General features: G+C 38.3%; 1 protein-coding gene across 2 annotated transcripts in view; it reads left to right on the top strand.

The window, feature by feature from the left end:
• The window catches only part of LOC139697883 (protein turtle homolog A-like), a 602,691-nt gene that overhangs the window by 560,053 nt on the left and 19,469 nt on the right, over positions 1–23,169 (top strand). For both annotated transcript variants that reach the window (XM_071596747.1, XM_071596746.1), the window contains exons 7-10: positions 1,591–1,741; positions 14,753–14,883; positions 18,203–18,362; positions 19,548–19,880. In XM_071596747.1, the coding sequence (XP_071452848.1) occupies positions 1,591–1,741; positions 14,753–14,883; positions 18,203–18,362; positions 19,548–19,880 (775 nt within the window). The remainder of the gene's footprint in view (positions 1–1,590; positions 1,742–14,752; positions 14,884–18,202; positions 18,363–19,547; positions 19,881–23,169) is intronic.

The following is a 23,169-nucleotide window of genomic DNA, read 5'->3' as shown; positions in this document are numbered from 1 at the left end:
GCTAGAAACGGTTGAGCATGACATACGTGTATATTTCCCGTCCGAATCGATGCCAAAGAATAGTGGGCTGTGGTGATTTAAGTTCATTTCATTCATATTTTTGACAATCCGGAAGTTTGTTCATTCGTATCTTCATTCCTCCAAAAACACACTCACGCTAATTCAAAAATCCAGTTAGCCATATACCTAATGAAATCTCCGTATCATCACATCTTTTTAATTTTTCTCAATGTTTAGTATTTCAAGTTGCATTCCTTGCAAAAATTGAAATCATCGTGAAGTAGAAATAATGGCTATTTAACGGAATATAGTGCAAGGGACTTTTCCAGTACTTTCTATTTTTAGGCTTTGCATTGAATATTACTTCAATTATACATTTTACAAAGTCTATGCAGTGATTACAATTACATGTCTTAATCTAAAACCTAATTTTTTGAAAAAATTGTTTTTTTTTAAGGACGATTAATTATTAAGGTTCCTTTTGTGCTTATTTGGTTTTATCAATTTCTTTTACAATATTATTGCCTAGTCTCTCTGGTTAAGGAATTCGTAGAGATGAAAAGAGTTGATATGGAAGTAAAACTATGCCAAGGGATATCAGTTCCACCTTTTTTAAATCCCCCCTCTCTTATGAAATGTTTGAATAATTAGATTGCAGAAACAAATAACAAGAATAATCCATAATATAGCAGTGCTCCAGCAACTTCAATAATACTTACTACTAATCGTAAGATAAAATATATAACTTCGGAATGGCTCAAATTTTAGGTAGGCAAAATTTTTCATTTCTGTTAATCAACGGCTGTATTTAATTCACAATTTAGCTATCGATGCGTCTATTCTTGTGGAGAGTTGATATTAGTTAAAATTAATTTGGTGCGTATTTAATTATTCATATTGAAAACAAACTTTCTGTATCAACGGCATATCAGACTAAAACATCGTGCGTTTCAGTGTCTATCATTATTTTATTGGGATTGACATTAATGTAATTTTGGTAGATTTTTTTTAATAATTCACTTTTACTTATTTTCCCGAACTGGGTTTTGACCCAATGATAGTGTTGTTGGAAAAAATCAAGTTCGGCGAAAAAAAAATTTTTGTGAACAATATAAGTATAATTTTCATTCAAAAATTATATAAAATCCCTCTTTCACATTAGTAGGGTCATATTGGATAATGATTTTTTACATGCCCTTTTCCAATGAATCCGTCAGAACATGAAATGGTTTGAAGTGGAGAGATAAGAGTTGTATTATCTTGTAGGGAATGTCTGTGGTGGTCATCGGTGGCTTAACGGATATGAACCCTTAACGTGATTGAAGGTTTCCTTCTATGTAAAAAAAGTGCTTTTCAGGCCGGAGGAACAATAATTCCAGGTATCAGAAGTATTAGGAACTTTTTAATATCCGGTTTATTTCACTCAGACAAAACATCAAGACCATCCGCTACCCACGAGGATTATTTATTTATTTTCGACAATAATCGTCATTTGACCTTCCCCCGCCCTCCTTGGCCTCTCCTGCACACTCATCCTCTTGGAAGGTAATATGTGATCGATTTGTATGTTCTTCTCATTTCCGGGGCCAGTGGAAGGAGACAGGAAACGAGACCCTGGCCGTGAGCACGCTGTCGCTGACTCCGGGACCGGAGGACGACCGGCAGCAGCTCAAGTGCCTCTCGTACAACCCTGCGATACAATCGTCCACCATTGAAGACTCCTTCGTCCTCAACGTGCTATGTGAGTAACTACCTCTGCATGCTCCTCCCGCCTCCTGGCATCTCCCCTTACCGACCCGCATCTCTCTCCCCGCCAGGTGCGGACGAGGTAGAGGGACAGGGTCCACTCAGCCTGGAAGTGCTGAGGTCGAACTCATGCAGTTACAAGTGTGGCCAGGAGGACACTTGGTGATACGCGTTCCAATTAGCGCCGGAGCGGAGGAAACTCGATTAGGTTGCCATTCTGACCTCAAAGTGGGCAATGTGGCTCGCTCCTCGACGGTTTTTAGGTTAATCCTACCTTTCGGTTCAAGTGAGAAATTTTTTGCTCTGGGGAGGACTCTGGGGGTAGTTTTGATTGACCTTTGGAATGGAGAGAAATTTGCCATTTAGAGAGTGAGTTACCAATTTCTCTTCTAACATGAAGATTGCGAATTTTGCTGTGATGGCCTTTAAATCGTAAATTTCCCGCAAGGTGGTTTAGTGGGAATAATATCCTTTTTGAAATAGTTCCTCTTAAAACATATGATATCAGCTATTTATTTGTTATGCCGGTTTGTTGCTATACCATTTAGTGTGCGAGATAGAAAGATTCCAGTTGTTGGTAGCATGGGGCATGATTGCAACCGAGGTGAAATATTGCTATAATTAAAAGACGCCTATATATTATTCAAATATGAAACCATTGTAATTGGTGAGTGAAAGTTACCTTCAAGGACGCTGATTAAAAATAGCGAATGTAATATTTATATCATTAGTTCACGTGGCAAATAATTCTAACTACTTTACTTGCAACAGGTATCCTGCGCATGGTAATTTTGAATTCCTAGTATTTCTTCATACTACAAATCCATTCAAGTTTACGTTGTTGTTTAATTGGACGTGAAGTTACAGTTACTGGAGTGTCTTTAAAGAAACCTTTTAGAAATAAGGAGGAATTTTATCTTTGTGGAATGAAATTCTGAAGTATATACCTCTTTCACGAAAAAAGGAGGCATAATAAAATAAATAAAAGGTTTGACTAACTTTTGACTTATTTAAACGCCACCTATTCGATTATAGTCATGACTCAAATAATGGAGCCAAATAGATGAATCGGAGGAATATAAAGGAAATTTAAAAATAAGCTTCGTTCTAAGGCCAGGCGTTTTCGTGGCGAGCCTATAGGGGGCTCTCCGATATTTACCTCAGAAGCTGAGCTTGGCTGCGTTTACTTACCGTAAATATACCCCGTCGATTCCAGGAATTTATCTCGTTCTCTCCTCGTACGTTCGACTTATATTGACAATATCATTCGAATATCTGTGAAAAATATTGCCCCATTTACCTCATGGCATATCATTTCTAAAGCAACGCACACGGCAAAGGGGCCCTGCAACGAGCATGAAAAAAACTCATTCCTATGCCTCCTCGGGTTTTGGAGAGGGGAGAGACGAGTTTTGAAGGCGAGGAAGCACGTATAAAAAATTCATATTTCCAGGTAAAATATTTTCATCTCCTCTCGGGTTGTTTTTCCCCGCATTTGCAAAATCTCTTCCAACCAGTTGTCGAAAAAAAATGGTTTTAGCGAGCGGGGAAAAGGAAGGAATAAGATAAGAACGAGAGATGAGTTGATAAGGCTGGATAACGGGGGAGAAAAGCTGAAGAATGGGGAGGGCTGAGTAGCAAAGGGATCGGGGGAAGAGAAGAGGGCAAGCAGTGTGGAGCAGGATGCAGAGGGAAGGGGCAGGGGTGTCATGGGTGCGAGGAAACGATGGAGGGAACAATGGAGAACCGGGAATTTGGGTGGGGTGGAGTTATACTGGGGGGCTAGAAGTAAGTTAAGAGTGTGGCTTTGTAGGTGCAGTGGAGTTTGGCCAGTTCCTGGAGCGCTTTGTCGTCCTGTTCTAAGCAATATACGGAATGTCATCCTAAATTTTCCGCAGGTGAATTTTTTTAAAAGACTTTGTTAGCATTTATGTAGATTACACACTGATTTGTGTTAGGTTTTGGAAGATTTTACACACATCGCTCTCACTCTAGCCTTAATCGTCGAACTCAACATTTAATCACATTCAGTAGTTAAAGGTGTGGAGTCTCATCATGCTAATTACATTTATAGGCCTTGACAGATAAACAAATTAGAGAATGAGTTAAATAGTGACATTTTTAGCGTAGCATATGCCAAGATGAATAATCCTTTCTGAAATATATTACTACAATTGTCCTATTAGAAATTTCAAAAAGTAAGGGAATATATTAACGATGCATAAAGTGACTAGAAATTGTCATTTATATACTAAATGTTTCGTTAACACGGTATTGACTCTGCTGGATTCATATGGTGAAGGGAAAATACAACGGCATGAATTCTCTGTTTCACATTACTTAATTGAATTATTGTGGAGCTGTAATCCAATAAAGCCAGAAAAAATGACACCTACGATCGATGTTGCACTTCGCGTGAATATACTCAATTAAACTTTTACTTCAAAAAAGCAAACATGGCCGTTACATAGGTAATATTTACGGTCAATAAACGTCAATTTTATGGAACTTTGTACTTAATTCAATTTGTTCCCTCCTTTTTGATGTCTGGAGCGGTTTGTTGAACCGGTGTTGACATTAGATCCCCAGATATTTCTTACAAAAACATCTAACTATGCGTGGCGAAGGGCACACATTTTCCTTTTACCTGTTGCCATTTTAAATTTCTACTACATCCCTGTCACCCTTTATTTGTTCTATACTCCAATCCCCACTTTACTCTTTGCCTAACATTCGATCTCCATCTCATCCCTGGTACGCAGCGCTCCCTATTATCTATGGAATTGAATTCATGCGATCTCCTCATTTCATCCTTGTTTGCATTCCATTGTGTACATCTCGTTTTCTCCAATATCATCCACTTGTTGGAATACTCCAGCCAACGTGTATCCTCATTTCTCATGGTCTTTTGCTTTTCGGATTCATATCGTGGTAGGTTACCAGGTGGGTAGGCGCGTAGAAGGTTATAAATGTTCAAATGGTTCGAGTAGGGTTGAGATTGGGTTACAAAGTCTAGGCAACGCGTTGTCGAAGGGAGGTTAACTGTTCACATAGTTCACAGGTGATGAAGTGTGTTTAGGTGCATTATACACAACGTGTCTAGTCTATTTACCACCCGGCGTAAGAGTCATGCGCAAAATGTTTGCAGGGTCGATATTCCCATGGCCTAAAATCAACAACTGCGAACTTTATCCTGCATCTAATTTTGTTTAATGAAGAAGTAACATGAAAAATGAAGCAATTTCATAGAAAAAATCCATAACCGTAAAGTCATTGCACCATTCGGCAGCTAAATTATAATATCAATTCATTGAATTACCACATAACTTTCTTAGAAGCTGCGTCTATTATATTAATGATAACGATTAGGATGGTTGACAAGTTCATTCATTAATTTTGCTTGAAATGCACCCTTATCTATTATAAAAAATCAGTGGTACAATAAGATTTAATGAAGGCAGTTGAGCTTTGCCATTTATTTCGTATTAGTTTTTTGAATATTATAAAATGTGATAACAATTTTCCAATGCCTTTTATTCGATTTATTTTTTTATTTCTGATTATATGTATACACTCTCTTGGGTTGAAGTAATAACAATTAGCAAGCAATTTCATATAATAAAAGTGACTTTTCTTAACAGAGATTTGTGCGTAATTTTGCTATAATGAGTGAATGGTATGATACCAAATTCTAAAATTAAATTTAATGAAAAATTTACGTTTAAGGTCCTAGTTCAAGTGATTACCAACTTTGTATTTAATTTTAAGACAAATAATTTCAGGAGTTCATTGAAGTGTTTGCACGAATGTAAAAGAATAATACTGAGCTACACGAGTATTATTTTTGTGCTATGATAAAATAAAGACCACCAGCTACATGAATAGTCAGCTGCGGAACCCAGGACATATCCACATTTCAATTCTAACCATATATTCACGTTCGCTTCCAATCTTTTTGAGCATGAAGGGGATCAAATATAAAGATCCAAATAGAAAATATTGATAAGGTTGTCCTTATCCTTATACTTTGAGGTTTAAATCTACGAGCACTCAGATTTGCAAATTCTAAACCTCAGTTTGGAGGGGGAAGAGAGTTGAGTGATAAAAAAATAGAATTTTAAGAGGTTGATTAGTTATTGCATTGATGTGATTCACACCTTGGCAGATTTTGTAACTCATCTCACACTGATTCAAATCTTCATTGCAAAATATGCATAGATTTTCCCTGAATAAGACCACGTTAATTGCAAAATTGTCTTTGATATTGTGATACAAAGGCGAGGCTGATATATTTGTGTGAGAGTCAAATATAGAATGTTTAATTTCTAATGCCATATTCACGAAGAACCCGAAAAGATGTCATAATCTAGTCCATACCATCATTTTCGCATGCACCTACAATCTTCTTATGATTCCCACGTCATTTAGACTAGGAATTTTCCTATAACCTTCCATCACTTGAGGAGTTAGCTTCCAGGTTCCCAGATGTCATCGCCATTCAATCATGTGAATTTATAAAATTTCAGTTTTTCAGCGCGGTTGATATTTTGATAAAGCCGGGTATTTCGCTCGGCCCTCAGACAAAGTCGTTTTTTACCACTGAGATTGAAAATATAAGGCGAATGAAAGTATTGTGCGGGAAAACACGTTACTTATGTGTCGGATGTATAACGCGATAAATAAATAAACTATATGTATATGTGTGTGTGTGTATGTATCTATATATATATATATATATATATATATATATATATATATACATATATATGTGTGTGTGTGTGGTGTGTGTGTGTAGCGTGGGAGGTGGAGGAGAGGGTGGAAATTTGATGGTCGGGTGAGACTGGGAAGGAGGAGAGGGAGGAGTGGGGTGGGCGAAGGCGGGGGTGAAGGGTTGATAGGAAGGCGTGAGAGGACTGGATGAGGGAGGATCGCGGGGGAGAGACCACTAAAGGGGAGGGCAACGGCTAATAGTGAGACTAAAGGGGAGATGTTGGCATTGGGAGAGGAAATAGGGTGGCCGGAAATGGGAGCGGGCCTTGACGGGGCGAGAAGGGGGGGTCAGGTCGGTGAGTTCATACGGGGACGTGTCGGGGATTGCGGGGAAGGAGGGGGAATTTCGAAGGGCGGGTTTTCGGTGTGAGGAATGAGCGGAGGTGGCCACGGGGGGTTATTATGAAGGAGCGGGTGTGGATTGGTTCAGTCGGTAAGGGGAGCAGGAAGGGAGGAGGGCTTGGAATTGCCCTCGAGAGAGGTTCGGTTGCGTTTTTCGAGCCGAGTTGGTCGGAAGAGTAGGAAAGAGGGATTCTGGGGGTGCGGGGGATAGGTTAGTGGGAGGTTTTTGGAAATTGGGTTTTGCGGCGGGCGGGTGAAGTTTATCTTTTGTTAGCTGCTGCGTACCCCCTCTTTCTCTCTTTCTTTCCCCGACTCTTTACCTCCCTCCATTCCCCTCCCCCCACCTATACATCGCCCCCTCACTCTCCCTCCCCTCACCGTGCTCGCAATCAGGGCGCGGATTCTGCCGCCTGATATTATTGTGTCGGCCAACGTGTCTCGGACGCGGGGCTCTCTCTCTCTCTTTCCAAAAAAAAGAGGAATGAGGCACCAGATAAAGCCAAAGCGATTCAAAACGTTGCTGCCAGTTCACCTCCTCTCTCCCCTCTTCTCATTCTCTCTCTGTCCCTACGCAGGCACACCCACACCAGCCAACCCCTTCCCCCTCTCTCTATCCCTTCCCTTATCCCGGTATACACCCGCGGATGCCATTACGGTCGATTCGATTCCATCGGCCCCGCACCACACTCTTCAAATACCCCCTCTCATCCCCTTCCTCACTCCCACTCCCGAACATTCGCGAGGCCGGTGGAATCCCACATATTAAAAACTTGGAGAACAGGTTTTTTTTTATTTTAAGTTTTTCTGGGCCGGTATATATATATATATATATATATATATAAATATATATATAAATATATATATATATATATATATATATATATATATATATATATATATATATATATATTCACGCGAATATTGGCCCGGAAGGGGGAGGATATGTGTAAGTGTACTAATAAATACTTGTGTGCGCTAAGTTTATAACACGCTCAATATACACCTATATTTAAATGCTCACTCTGCGTCGAGCTGCGGGACTTTATTTCAGGATCGGAAAATTGTTTAAATATCTCGTGCGGACACAGTCAAAATGCTTGGATACAAAAAACACATCTACGGTTACAGAGGTTTGGGTAACACATCGGAGGTTTTATTACATCTGACTGTCCACACGCAGATGCAGGAGTCTTTATCGTTGCATTAAACTGTATTTTATTTATTTAACTCGTTTTAGGCGCGAACGTAATTTGATAAATCTTGAAAGGAAATTTATATCCAGATATAAAAGATTGCTGCATGTGATAGTCCATGAGGTAACCAATGAGAGCACAGTTTGTGATGTCCAAATATGCAGTCACTGCCTCTAAATATCGCGACTGTTTTGTGCCTTTTAACTAATATGTGTTACATATTAATGCCATATGAATTTTATTATGCTCAAAAAGTACTTTCCAGTAATAGTATCGCCATCGCCAATCGCCACCATAATGCCTTCCAGTTAATAACTGTAGATAGAATTTCTATTAATTTATATTCCGAATATTTGTTAATAAACTCTTACACGTTTCAATTCAATGCAAGCTACTGTTGCGGCATCTCCCGCAGTTTATTTGAAATCTTACACGTTTAACTGTCGCTTTCTGAATTATTACATATAGCAGTTTCACGCACCGGAATCCTCAAATGCACGTTCTTAATTATACTTGAATCTTATCTTTTTTTGAAGTTCCTCCATGTATAACTGTTTCCAGCATGGATTTGAAATCTTAATGCGTCTCAGAATATTAATAATTAATTTTATCTTTTCTCTTGTATTGTCCTCGATCGAATTCTATGTTCACTAGACCCACGAAGGACTTACTTTACCAAGCAATCGATACTACTTGGTAAACGAGATATTTTTCAGAATTTATGGTAATGTTGGACTGAAATGCGTAAAACGATAAAGATATATCTTAAAGTATATCACAGTAATAGTAAAAATAAATAATATGCCATTGATCAATGATTATTCATGAAGAATATTATATGTTAATGCTAATATCATTATATTATTAGGCAACCAACTAGGATTGCTTATAGAATTTTGAACAACCAGGGAGAAATAAGTTTGCAATAAAGTAACATTTTTCATTCAAATATGAGTAGAGCTGGGACAGGAATTAAACGATCATCTATACACACTATTATTTGAGCATTTATGCTTTGATTTGGATGAGTACCTATTTATATTAGTTGATACGGCTGGATATGGTCGAACTCACTTCGAGTTACGATTTTAGTATTTATTCGTGTCGAATAGGAATTATCATCTTTTTGATTAAAGCCGTGTTGTCTATTTGCACTGCTTCCTCACGTGCTCCAATTAATTATACGTTAAGTCTCGCAGTTTCTCACAGATCACACTCATTTGACATCCCTTTGCTACTAGGCCCATAAAACTAGTAAAGAGCCAATTATTCAAGCCTGCAGTTTACCAAAGATTGTCTCGGGCACAATATTAGATTTTTGGAATATATTTCGCGCTACAGCGAAGATGCAGCGTTGCCGATTGAAGCTGCTCCCAGAGTTTTCCAGCTCTATCCAATCTCATCGAAAGCAATATCGTCTCTCACGTCGGTATATCCTCTGCTCCGGCTGTTGGGTTGAACGGAGCGAAACAGCTGCGCATCGATGAGCGTAACGAGGACACGCATAAGAACGCCATTAAGGAAGTTAAGGATTTAACGGGTTTATGGATGTTGAGATTTTAGACCAGCAATTTGAAGAGTAATCGTAGGTCTAGTTCCGGTCGTTAAAGATGATATTGTAGGAAGAAATTCGCCAAAACTTATATCGACGTTAAAAATGTTTTAACTTTAAACCCATTGGTTTTTCTCTGCTGACCACAAGTTTCTTTTGAAGCTCGAAAGTTGGTTTCTCCAATATGCTTCGGAGACTCTAACTAGTCATAAGAAGGTTATTTCAGAAATGCTATTTTATTGTTTAGCTCTTATGCATATTGTTTAATCTCGTGCGTAAATTTGCACGCTTCTCATGATGTCCTAGGCTTAACATCGTGCTCTTTTGGAGCCCTTCATATACGATATCATATTTACTATTTACAAAGATATTTTATTGGCTTAACTCATCAGAGCAACTACAGATTCTACAGAGATATATGTAGTTTATATAATCAAGAAGAGTTATTGAGGACAAAAAAGATATCTTATTGCACAAACTCGGTCTTTCTTTTTTCTTTATAATTTGTTATAAGTTTTTCGAGTGGTTAGTAACAATTCCTCTCTTGAATTTATCCTCTCTATTCATGTGCTCATTTATCCTTCACGTTTTTCATGCAATTTTCATATATCGCTTTAGGAGGTCCTCCCTGTAGTCTATTCAGCTCAATTTCCGTTTTTGACAAGTATACCTATTTTAAAATCACAGTATTTACCGAGATCTCTAAGAATAATTGAAACATATACTCGTGGATTCAATAGCTCGGAAAAAATGAATGTAAAGAATGCAATTTATGTGGCAGTTGGTACCGAGTGCTATGCGTTTCTTGTGCTACTAATGGTTCCACTTAGGCTCCTATCCATTTGAATGATCTCGCCAAACCCTTTTATCAAAAATATATATTTCTCTATTTAATATAATGAAAAATTCGATTTTTATTAACGCACTATTTTAAAATTTTGAGCCACAAAATGGATCGAAAATGAATGTGAATGAAGTCATAGAATCAAGAGATGAATCTAGTGATATGCGCTGGGCGTACTCAGGGCACAATTTACTTTGATCATAAACAAATATACCATGACCCTAACATGCGTGATACATATATGAGTGAGAGAGAATCGTGCAGATGAATACGTAGTACTTCAATCATTTTTACGATGATGTGAAGTGCTACGTATTAAATAAACAGAAAGAAATGTTTTCATGTTCATAGAAAGTGTAATGATTTTAACAGTGTATTTTTTGTTATAAATATTGATCCGCGTAATGAAACAGCAAAAATATTTCAAATCAATAAAAGTCTTAATTCAATCCTATCATGATGACTGATTACAATTGACGGAGTCCAAGGTGTTAGTTTTACCGACGGAATGTTATCCTAAACCACACACATACCTCCATTCTTGTAGTGTGGCAAAATGCAAACGTAGAGGATACCTAATTACGAGTTTTAAATCAAATTATAATAACGAAAAAAGCATTGACTGATGTCAGCTAATCAATTACAGTGTTCAGTTAGGAGATAATTCAATTGTAATCATAAAAGAAGAGAGAGATTCGAAAATTTATTCCACTTTCGTATAATTGATTAAACGCGTTCCAATATTCTACTCGAGGGATAATCAGCCTTTCACGTTTCTCTAAAGTTTACTAATTAAAAAATGAGAAACGATTGTGGTGGAAATGTTTTTATTCCCTTCATTTTTCAAATCATTAAACCTCCAAAAATAAGTTTGCAGAAATATGAACTCTAGAGAACTCTCTTTTTCCATTAAAAATATCTGTCCTTACAACATGGCTTAGGCATGCAAAAACTTGGCGGCACGAAAAAATAACGCTTTTAACTTAATACCATCTTATTATTCAAACAATTAAGATTAAATCATAATCCAATAAAAATCGTTGAACAATTTCTCTTAAGATGAAATAACTTTCAGGTGCTAGTATGAGTGCCAATGCGTATGGTGTTAGTTACACTTTGTGGATGCGTTCGGAGAAAGTTGAATCACTGCCGCAGACAGCATTTTTTCAAACTATGGTTTAAATTGGCAGAGAAAGTTTCAGGACATTAGTATTCACTCGTGGTGGTAACTTCTCTTTCTTTATGCAAAATTAAATGAAAGTGTTAATTTCATTCTTCTCGTGGAGATTTTTGGTACCACTTTTATATCCTTTGAAAATCTGGTGTTGTGTATCATAAAAGTACTTGACTATATATTATAATATACCTTAGAGGCTAATTTCTTGAAATTAATGAACAAATAGTTTTTGAGGCAGTGAGATAAATTAACATTAATTCGGTTTCGCTAAAATTTACTTGATCGTAAGCATCTCACTAATAGAGTTATCATTATACTTTATGTATTTAGTGTACTTGCTGACAGAATATGCCTTGACCAGGATATCCCGGTAAATGCGATTGGTTTGTACGCTTTGAAATTGTAGCATTCCGATTGGTATATTACACAGCAGAAGATAGAAATATTTAGACAATATATAGAAGCTTCAAAGTTATTTGGCGCATGGACTGACTATATATCCAACGTCCAGAAAAAATCCTAACCAGAGAATATGTTTGCAGATATTTTCATTTCAGTTAGCAAACTGGCCTTACTTAATGTTCCTATTAGTGCCAGGCCGGCAATAAAATATTTGCCCATCATATCTGTGAACCTAATTTCACGTACTTGAGAATAAAATCATTAAAGACTTCTTTACTAATATACATTATGAATTTTTGTCCTAAATTAATAATGCAATACTACAAACGATTTCATATGAATTTCAACCCAATCATGCAAATAGGCAACATTTGTAACATAAGATCTAATAATGATATAGAGTAATGATAAACCACTTTTATACATAACTACGGGGTATGTATAATTAGTATCGGGACTGGTTCCAAAAATCAAATTTTATTGCTGTTATCATTGCAATTAATTAATTATCTTAAAATTACATTCCTCCTGCATCGATACACTTAGTTCAGCGCGTCTTTCACTCGTCAAAACCCGCTGGAAGTCAGTTTCTGGAATACTGTTGAGAGCCTTTGTCGTTGCCGCTTGAACCGCCTCGATGGAGTCGAACCGATATCCTTGAGCTATCCTTTGAGGCAATAACGTTGTCGAGCAAATCTTCATCTTCCTGGACGTAGTTCAAAATTTCTTACGAAATTTCCACCAGCGACAGTTTTTGTTCCTCGCTCAAGACTTTCGGCACCAGCTTCGCGCACACTTTCCTCATCGCAAGATCCTCTGTTACAAAAGTGTGGACGGTTCCTACTGAAAGGCTGGTCTCCTCACTGATAATAACGATAGTTAAACGCCTGTCAAAGTCCAAACCTTTTTCCACTTGGGCCACCTAAGCATCGGTTCGAGCGGTCATCGGGCGTCCGACGCGGTGCTCGTTTTGGACGAGCTCCCGGCCTTCCTTAAACACTTTGTGCCACTCAAAAACTCTTGTGCGGCTTAAGGCATCATCCCTATAAGCCTGTTTAATGAGTTCAAGGGTCTCCGACGCGGATTTTCCGAGTTTAACGTAAAACTTCACAGAGTAGCGTTGCTCGACAGTGCGCTCCATGCTGCCGCGACGACACCTCACACAATCACACGTCACAAAAATTCACCTCCTGTCTCAACGCATGCCCGGATGCGACTGAACTAAAGTGCGCTTGAATGGTGGGGAACCCTTCTACCGAGCCGACCGGTTGGACTCCCATCCACTGCTTTGTTGAGGCTGTAGCGAACCAGTCAAAATACTTAGTCTACGGACCCTGTATGCTTTTACTGGTAATTTAGCAATTATCTCATTTGATAGATAGAGGTTCCAGGGAACCTTTGACGCTGAGCATTAGTGACACTACCCTCGGCGCTGTGAACAAGGCTCACGCGGCCAAATGCTAAGATCAAAGGACAAGGCTCACGTAATTTCCAGTTTTTGATTACTTAGAACCGTTATCGTCAGAGGAAGGTGTTCGGTATTCCTGTGGCTTTCATCAAGAGATCTGTACATTTCCAACGACTCTGGTGGGCCTCCAAATTACACGTACATAAGTAGCAGAATATCATCATTGGCATAGAATGTAATTCGTTAAAAAGAGGGCATGCTGGAGAATGAAAAAACAGATTTTTTTCCAATTGGAGAAAAATTAAAACAATTAGCATATTTCATCCACCTTCGTAGCAGCAGTTGTGAAATGGAAGACTTTCGACAGAATTCGTGCAAAGAAATACACAAGGTAAATAGTTCCTAACGATAAAGAGGCAATAAATATTCCAGAATAAAAACTACGAGCAGCAAAACTGGTGTAGACATTTTTATGGAGCAAGGCAATCCATGAATGAGAGAAATGGGTCATGACGATATCAAAAAAGGGAAAATAGGCGCCGTCGAAACCTGTTCCTGGACGTGAATGTTAAAAATCGAATAGTAAACATGAGGAACGGGAGAAATGCCTGAGAATAGAGGTATCAGGTGGAACACTATGCATGAAGGAAGAAATGGAACAATTGAACCTTTGAGACACATTCCTCAAAGGTTCAAAAAGGTTATCATGATAATAAAGTGAAGGGAAGCACGAGGTTTATAGAAACAATGACTTAGACCAAATGAAGTGCAATGAAAGCGATGGAGTTAACAGGACGTTGAAAAATAATCATTGTATTAAGAAAAATGAAGTCCAGAAGGCTACAGATCTTTGAATTGACCAAATATGGTGTGGAATGTGGTGTTTTTGTACCAATCTTAGTCATTGAAACTGAACCGAACAAATCTTAAAAATTAACGCTTCTTATTCTTAGGGTATTATAAACGCCATGAGATTTCTTCTTATATTTTATTACAGACAGGGAAATGAATTAACTAAGTAAAATATACACTCTGAAGCGGCTTTTATAGGGTGTATCATTCCTAATATTGACTAAATATTTTGCTCCCTAACTTTTAAATTTTGAATCCCAACTCTCTCATTCTTTAACCGTAAATTAGATAAAACCATTGCCCTCCAAGATTTAAAAAAAGGCTGATATAATAGACTTTGGGATAAGTTAAAGATGACTCGCTGATTTATCTTCCTTCTGGGCATCCGGATATTTTTCTTTCTTAGGATGACAATAGATATTTTTTCTTCATCGATTATAAATACAATTAACTCGTATATTTTCAGATCCACCGCAAGTTTCGCTGATGCTGGGAAGTTCTCTACGGCCGGATGACATTAAAGAGGGCGACGACGTTTACTTTGAGTGCCACGTAAAAGCCAACCCAAGGGAATACAAGATCACGTGGATGCACGAGGTAAGTTAGCTGTGGATGATTTTTTGGATAGAATTGGGCCAGATTCTGCTTGTCTCATTACGCTGTGCTAAAATAAGAATAGGGTAAGCCTTTTACGCTCTTTTAGGCATGTTAATGTCACTTGCACATGTATCCGAAAATGGGACACTTAGATTAAAATTAATTAAACTCTTGCTAAGAAAACAATCGGACGAAGATAACTTGCATGTATGGTATTTTCAATGAACGTATATTGCGATAAAATTAGTAGTTTTTTTGAATGAGATTTTTCTTGAATAAATTGTGGTGACATGCCCAACAAGTTAATAACAAAACGCATTAAAATATATGAACTAGATGTAACAATTTAATTAACGTTGAAACAATGAGTTGAATCGTTTGAAAAAGACATTACAATGAGACCTTTTTATGTAGTAGTAGTAGTGTAGGTAGGTACAATATGCTTGGGATAAAACTGGAGTCAAGCACAGTGAGTATAGCTTTCACAGTTACGACGCTATATAGGCATAAATATTTTGTTAAATGATAATATGTGATACAATATTTCATCCGCGAATTTTACTGCAGGAGGCTTAATTTTGCTACAAATAGTATTTTTACTTGTACCCAAATGGCAGCCTTTTACATTCCTGTAGCTTAATTTTCGAACGATGTGAAGTAAAAAGAGAAATTTTTTATTACCGGGAGGGATTGGTCATGGAACGGCCGCACCTTCATGACCAATGCCGAGCCGAGCGGCGTAAACAGTCCCTGGGCACGATGGCCCTCGAAGCGAGGTCTCCCAATTACGAGGAGCAAATTTCCTCATTCGCGCGTTGCCATAGAAACACTCCGTCATCTGCACAACGGGAATAACGTTTAAATGTAGTCTAGCCAGCGTCGATCCCCGATTACTCCGGCAAACGCTAGGGACCGCCGATCTCCGAGACCCCTACAAGTTTCATCCCGTGGGCCCTTAAAAATAACCTTGTTTTTTTTCGCGGTGGGGAAGGAGGGTTTTGGCGGGTGGAGTGTCGGTGTGGGGATGGACTGAATGCGAGTGAGACATTATGGCAGGACGTGGGTACGTAGAGAGGGTGGGGGAAGGAAGGGAAGGAGTAGGGGAGGAAGTGAGTTCGGGAGCACGAGGGGAGGCAACGGAGTGAGATGTGGGAGTATCACGGTGCGTCAAAATGGCCGTCAGGCTCTTCCCCCCCTCCGCGCCCTTCGCAACGCCATTCGGACGCCCGCTCCAAAATACGTTCGGTCGTCCGTAGCTTTGGCTTACGATTGCGACCGGGGAATAACACGACCGTCCTTTTATGCGGTCTATAAACTTCTCTCTCGATTCGCTTAGCGATTGTTTATTTTCATTTCACACACACACAGGTACACGCGCCCATCTCGTCCGTCCCTCGCGCCTTCTCTCTGGAGCGACCCAAGCCTGACATGCTCTCCGGGATCGCGGAGAGAGAGAGAGAGAGAGACAGAGCGAGGGAGGAGAACCCCTTTTGAGCCCTCGCTAACCCACTTGATACTCTGAATAAGGAATAATGCGGGGGTTGGATGTGGGAGAAGGTAGTTCGTGACTGTAGGGAGTCGAGAGCGGGTTGGTCTGGAGGGCTGGAATAGTGAGCGCCCCGAGACGCTGATGAGACGCGAAGGCATGCGTTGCATCAGATTGCTCTGGAGCGAAGCGATTGGAACCCTTTTTATTTCACTTTTTTTCCGTACTCCCTCACTCCCTTCCGCTCCCCACCTTTTGTCGGGACAACTTCGTTTGCCGCTCTTATCTTCTATCCCGTCGTCGACGTCGAGAGATCCTCCCGTTCGTTTCATTTCTGGAGCGCGCGCGTGGGTAAAATTCGTCGCCGCTGAATGGGAGACTCATTTGATTGTAAAATAAAAGGACACTATTACATTTGAAGCGCTTACGGGTTGGGATCGATCCAGGGAACCGCTTTTTGGAGTAAATATCTTTCGCATGCAATGCGGTTCTCCTCTCGTATCTGCCTTGACGTTTATTTAAGCCTATGACATTTTGAAAAGAATGGTGGTGGAAATAAAACTTTTTAAGGGCAGCGTTCTTTGTGCGAGCCATATAAGTTCGCGGAGTTGGCAGACGGTATACGATGAAAATCTTCGCGGAATATAGCGCTTCACCCAAAATGGATGTGCTCACGGGGAAAAACTTCTGAATATCCAAAAACAGGAAGTACCCACTGGAACGAATTATGCCGTGCAGCCTTTTTTTGCGGGAATTTCGACTGGCAAATGAAATGAAAAATGTGCCTACTTGGAAATTAAAAAAAAAAAAATATTTCAAGTTATTGCAGGAACCTACTTCGGCTTCGTGTGTAAAATAAAACAAGTACATATATATTAAGAGATTTCAAATTAATATTTGAGAGGCACTGTAAATTGGTGAAAAGTTTAATTAAGATTTAATAGAGGTACTTTCATTAAAATGCGAACGCTGCCCAATATTGAGCCAAGAAAAGGCTAAGTAGAAGGACTTCTTCATTATTTTGAAATGTCTTTGTCTAAAGTCAACGGTGCCATTATGTGAGATGAAATGAAGCAAACTTAGGGCCTTTCAATTCTCATTTAAGAGATGTCATCCCCATGCATTTTTTATTTTCTTCGTCGCTTAGTAGACCTGTATTAAAATTTTGTTTTCGTAATCCGCCTTTAATGCTGACACTCTGCACAGTAATTAATATTTTTCAACTTTATCATTTCATTTTAAATCTACCGTTTCTATTGAAATTGTTTTTTTTTTAATTCCTGATGTGATGGCACCTAACCCGTAAAACACAAACTTGCATACATTTCTTCATTTGAATGAATGTTTCGTCATTTCGCCTACATTTTTTCTATTCCTCAGGGTTAAACATTATTACTGAATCCTGGAAAGAATTTACGGCTCTATTTCCTGGTGTTTGGACCGTTTGATGGTTCTCCGATGTTCTCAGGTTTAAATCTCAGGTTGATGTATTTAGACCACATTCATTAAAATTCATTTGTGCGTTGTCTGCTCAATTAAACACTCTGGGTAACCGCTGGAAGCCATTTGGTTGGAACTGGCTCACGGAATTCTGAATGTGTACATTTTACGCGTCACAGGGCTTGTTTCAAGGTGAACTCAATCACCGACATTCTAATTCCTATCTCGTTCACTCGGATATTTAGATTAGATTAATGTGTTCAACCGCCGTTAACGTATACGCCAATCGGAGTTTTGTTGGTTTGCGTTTCTGCGATAGAGTGATGAACAGAAATATGACCATCAAGCATTACAGAATTTTCTTCCCTAATCTGTTTTTGTCGTGACTTCCAGAGCCGGTTGTTGGTGCAGAATACGTCCGCGGGAGTGATCACCAGCGGCCAGAGCCTGGTGCTGCAAGGGGTGAAAAGACACAACGGTGGCAACTACAGGTGTCTGGCCACAAACACCGAGGGAGAATCATCGAGTGAGCAAGTCAGACTCAGGGTGCAGTGTAAGTTATGATCATTCTCCAAGTCCGTTTTCTTGACATATTTCCTTATCTTTGGGAAAAGATGAAAATTAAAGTAGTTTTTATACATTTTGATCTCATGAGATCAGTCATCGGGTGTTGAAATGTGAACCGCATTGATTATCGGCACTACGTGTCAATTTTTATCCAGCTGTGAAATAATTGAATATAATAAGCTCGAAACTACTTCGGAATGTTCTTCATTTATGGTAAATCTACCAAATAATTCGTCGTGCGCTATTAATTTCTGTCATATTTGAAATTTTCTGCGATTAATTTGTAAATATTTCTACGTTTCCATTTTGTGATTCTAATAGTATTTTGGGAAAGTTAAAAATTTTGTGAAATACTAACGCAATACTGATTCATGCAGGACATTTAAAGCAGAGACCACTCCGAGTCAATTGGCTATCCGGAATATGTATATATGTTTCAATTTTTTATTTAGAATGTAATCATATTTAAAATATTTCAAAACCCTGAAGATGGGTTTAAAAATTATTTTCACGCACTTAATATCCTCTTAAAAAATTTTAGGTTCTTTTTTACATGGATTATTTATGCATTTCTTCCTTCATCCGCTTCACATTAGAAAAGATTAATTTCCTTGCATCAGGATTTTATTCAGTTTTAAAAGACTTGATTCACTATATAAATCATGTACATACTTTTGCGTCGCCTGAATAATGGTTTCAATATCTTGATATTAATTTGAGTACTAAATTTGAATCAATATTCTTTGGCACACTCCTGTTAAATATCCCCACAACGGGTATTCACCGAAGAGGCGTTCGTGCAATGAATTGCATGTTCATTAAGGGATGACAAATACAGCCGTTCAGTTTAACACTAAGGCCTCCGGCGTTTGAATCGCAGGTAAGATGCAATTGAGATACAACTCGCTTGAATTTGAAGGCCATATCTTCATTTCAAAGTCAAAAGTTATCCTGACCGCAATTACGATTAGTTTTCCCAGAGGTTCATGGTAACTTCCTCTCATATGCTGAAACTCGGATCCAACACCTTTGGATTGCCAGGTAGGGGTGGTATCAAGTTAATTTTCCAATAGAGCAAATTATTTGTCACTCCAGGTAAATAATTTTTTTTAAGTGAAAAAATGACCATTTAATTATCAAATGTCAAAATTTCTCGTTAATACAACCACAGTCGCGCCGGTGTGCGCCAGCGGACCTCCAGATTCAAGCCAGTCGCTAATGGGTCCCGGGATGCCCATCGTGGTGGTAGGGGCGTCGCTGGAGGAGAAGTTGAACGTCAAGTGTGAGGTGGCGGCCGACCCGTCCGACGTGGCCTTCGTGTGGCAGTTCAGCAACTCGGGCGAGGGCTTCGAAGTGCCCTCGGGGAGGCACGCCTCCAACGGAACCGTCAGCGTCCTGGCCTACACACCAAGAACGGACCACGACTACGGCACTCTCTCCTGCCTCGGCGCCAACTCCATCGGCAGACAGGCTGCCCCTTGCCTCTTTCAGGTAGTCCCCGCAGGTACAGTAAGAAGGAAGATCCCTCAACCTAGTAATAATGCCTATTATATGATTTTAAAGTCTTGCGACTATTGTAAATATACGTGACTTCCGCTCATCTGCGTCATATTTGAATTGTGCCTTTATTTTGTCGTGAACACTTGGCTGAATCCTTCACATTGGGACCCGAGCATACCCAAAAGAAACAAACCGAAGTGAATCATCGTACCCAATCCGCAAAGTCGCATTCGTAAATAGAAGGAAAGCTATACGCTAATGATGCGAGTGCTTCGTGTGCATTTTAGAAAGTAGTTAAATGCAATTTAAAGTCGCCAAGTGGCAAATCTGCCTGCCAAAACTGCATTTTATTTCATTGCTTCCACCAGATCATGAATGTGCAGATTAAATTCAGTTATTAATTGGTCCCAATTTCTTGATACGCCGTGTTTTTATAGGGTTTTATTTAGGGTATTTTAATGAGAAGTTCATTCGTGAAATCACATAGAAAGTAATTAGATTTTGGCATAAGGATTTCATAAACTGATTGCTCCCGGTCAAAAATAAGCAAAACAGTTTAATCCTTGGCAATGAATTAGTCGGTATGAAGTGAATTTGTACTAATAACAGTTCGAAATTAATTTCACACTTACCATGGCGATCAATTTCGCCGCCTCATCGTAGTGATTGGATTGCATCATGAATTGAAAATGTCATGAGCGATGGAAAGGAATACTTCCGTTTATTATTCCTCGCCGTAGAAATTGGCGCCTGCTGCAAAATTCTCGCTTACTTTTCATCGCAGAAACCAGTCGTAGCTTCTTTTATATGAAACATCCAGGGCTATCGAAGCATATTGAAGAAATTCGGAATCCTATATCTTGGAAGTTATCTTTTTTATCTTTAACTAGTTTCAAATTATGATTCATCTATTTTTTTAAGTCAACTGACGATTAAACCATCGAGAATATTTTTCTGGCTGTCATCGTATGCCTGGCGTTGAAGTGAAAGGTAAGGAAAAGAAAAGAGGTTTATTTATTTCCCTCTTTCCAGATGGGAGCACTGATGTTTTTAACATGCTCCTGAAGCCGTGAAATATACATGCAAGCGTCGGATGTCTCCAAAGTACAATGTTTGGCTTATCCTGATTGCCTCAGTAGAAATATGGCACGCAAGGGTTCCGGAAATCAAATGCACAACGCGAAAATAAATCAAAGAAACAATCATACTGGATATAGGTGAATTACTCTTGTTTTTTTATTTAACTTTTCGTGGAGTGTCCCAATTTTTATTTCTACGCCGACGTAGTGGGCCAATGAATTCTAAACAGAACTATCGTTCTCTTGCTACCATGACTGCGGTAGGCGGAGGGATATTCCGACCGGCGAAAATTACCTCTGTGTTGCGGTACTTATTTTTTAAAGCCTTTCAAGTGTTATGGTATGCATTATAATCGCTAAGTACGCCACATAAAATGGAAATGCATCTATTAAGTTCGACAAAATCACGATGTCATTTTAGCGAGAGAAAATGCGGTTTAGATGTGACGCAGTGTGTGAATTAAAATTCAACGCAATGTATCAAAATTACCCGCCTATTTACGCAAACACTTGTTTCCAAATGCATTAATAAAATGCTCCCAAATTAAATGGTAAAGGGGCGGATATTCTATTCGTGTTATTTTTCATCTTCGTCAATGTTGATTCAGAAAATCCAGAACCAGACAATTTTAATGTTGGTTAGTTATAATTTTATTAATTCAATTTAAATTTTCATTTGTAATTTAATAATTCTGATAAGGGTAAACTTATTTTTTCTGGGAGTTTTAAGCCCACCTGGTAATAATTTATTCCAAAAATACGGTTACTTACTGAAAATTAAGGGTTATAGTAATTAAAGCCTTAAGTAAGTATTCCCTGACGCGGTTTCCAAGTATATTTAGTCACAACTGGATTGAATTTTTTAAAACGATTCATTATCACGAGGCACTATCATGCATATTGAATTCACATATTATTAAATTTATTTGCTTATGAAGTTAGGCTTGTCATTTTCGGACTTTTAATCCGCAAATGCTCACATTATATAATATAACAAATACTATTTTTCAGTCTGATTTTTATGCAAAAGAACTGTAAAAATGATTTCTATGATAATTCTTAAATCTTAATTTTGGAAACTCAAAAAAGTTGTTAGTATCATTAATGACGAAAAGTTGAACATTTTATCGATGGAAGTTTATTATAAGAATGACCATTGATTGCAGATTATATCATCTTACCTAGGATTATGTTTCGCGTATGTATTTCAATAACCTAATTATCAACATGCATCAATAGCTTAATCCGCGGCACGTTTATATTACGCAGTGTATTACAATAGAAGCTAGATATTAGTAGCCGTCCTGCTTAATTTTAGAGATTGAGCACTAAGCCATTAGCCATATAATGACTTATCCCAAAAACAAAAGGGATCTTTATCTTTTAAATCGTCGAGATTTCAGCTAAAAATTCCTCTTTTATTTTATAAAAATATCTTAATGAGCTCTACGATGATAAAAAATTTTTGTGGATAACCAGTGTAAAATAAGCAGATATATTAGTTTAAAATAATTGATCGATCGTTTGGAAAATAAGTTTTCGGGTCGGACTAGTTCTAAAACATATCTAGTCCAAATCTAACCTGCCTGAGTAACATACGTATTTTCCTTCAACATGCTCACAGAATCTGTTTGAAGTTATAGACTCACAAGAAGAGTCTACATTCGTACGCCACTGTTTAAACTTCCATAAACCGCTGGATTTCCCTTCTCCACCAACTATAATGCTTATCTTTGATAAACACATGGCTAATGGCCATCCAAACATTGTTATAAACTGACGTAAATGGCTTTGATTCCGTTACGTCTGCCTTAACCTTAGAGTTTTATATACTTAAGGAGATATTGAAAGGTTGATGAGAAATGGAGCGGAATGTAAAGCAACCAGAGAAATGAGAAATCAAGGATAAGGAAAACTTGGTGGTTGTCGGCATATTTGAGTTAAACGAATAGGACAAAAATATGCATCAACGGAAAGATCGGGGGCCTCCTCCAACTCGATTGGAGATGAAAGATATAATGATTGTTTTTATTTGGAAATAAAGATAACTTATTATTAAAAGATGCTTATCTATATTTTTACAAATGGTCGCGGGATATCTAAATATATTTAGATTTAAGTTCGAGATAAATGACACAAAATTAGTGATGATTTAATTTTCCGGTGCTTATTTTTTCCAGATAAAATTTTATATAAAAGAAAGGGAAAAGTTGT

The sequence above is a fragment of the Hetaerina americana genome, unplaced genomic scaffold (genome assembly GCF_022747635.1).
Source record: "Hetaerina americana unplaced genomic scaffold, ioHetAmer1.1.p SCAF_8, whole genome shotgun sequence".
Lineage (NCBI taxonomy): Eukaryota > Metazoa > Arthropoda > Insecta > Odonata > Calopterygidae > Hetaerina > Hetaerina americana.
This window is presented reverse-complemented; position numbering and strand designations above follow the sequence as displayed.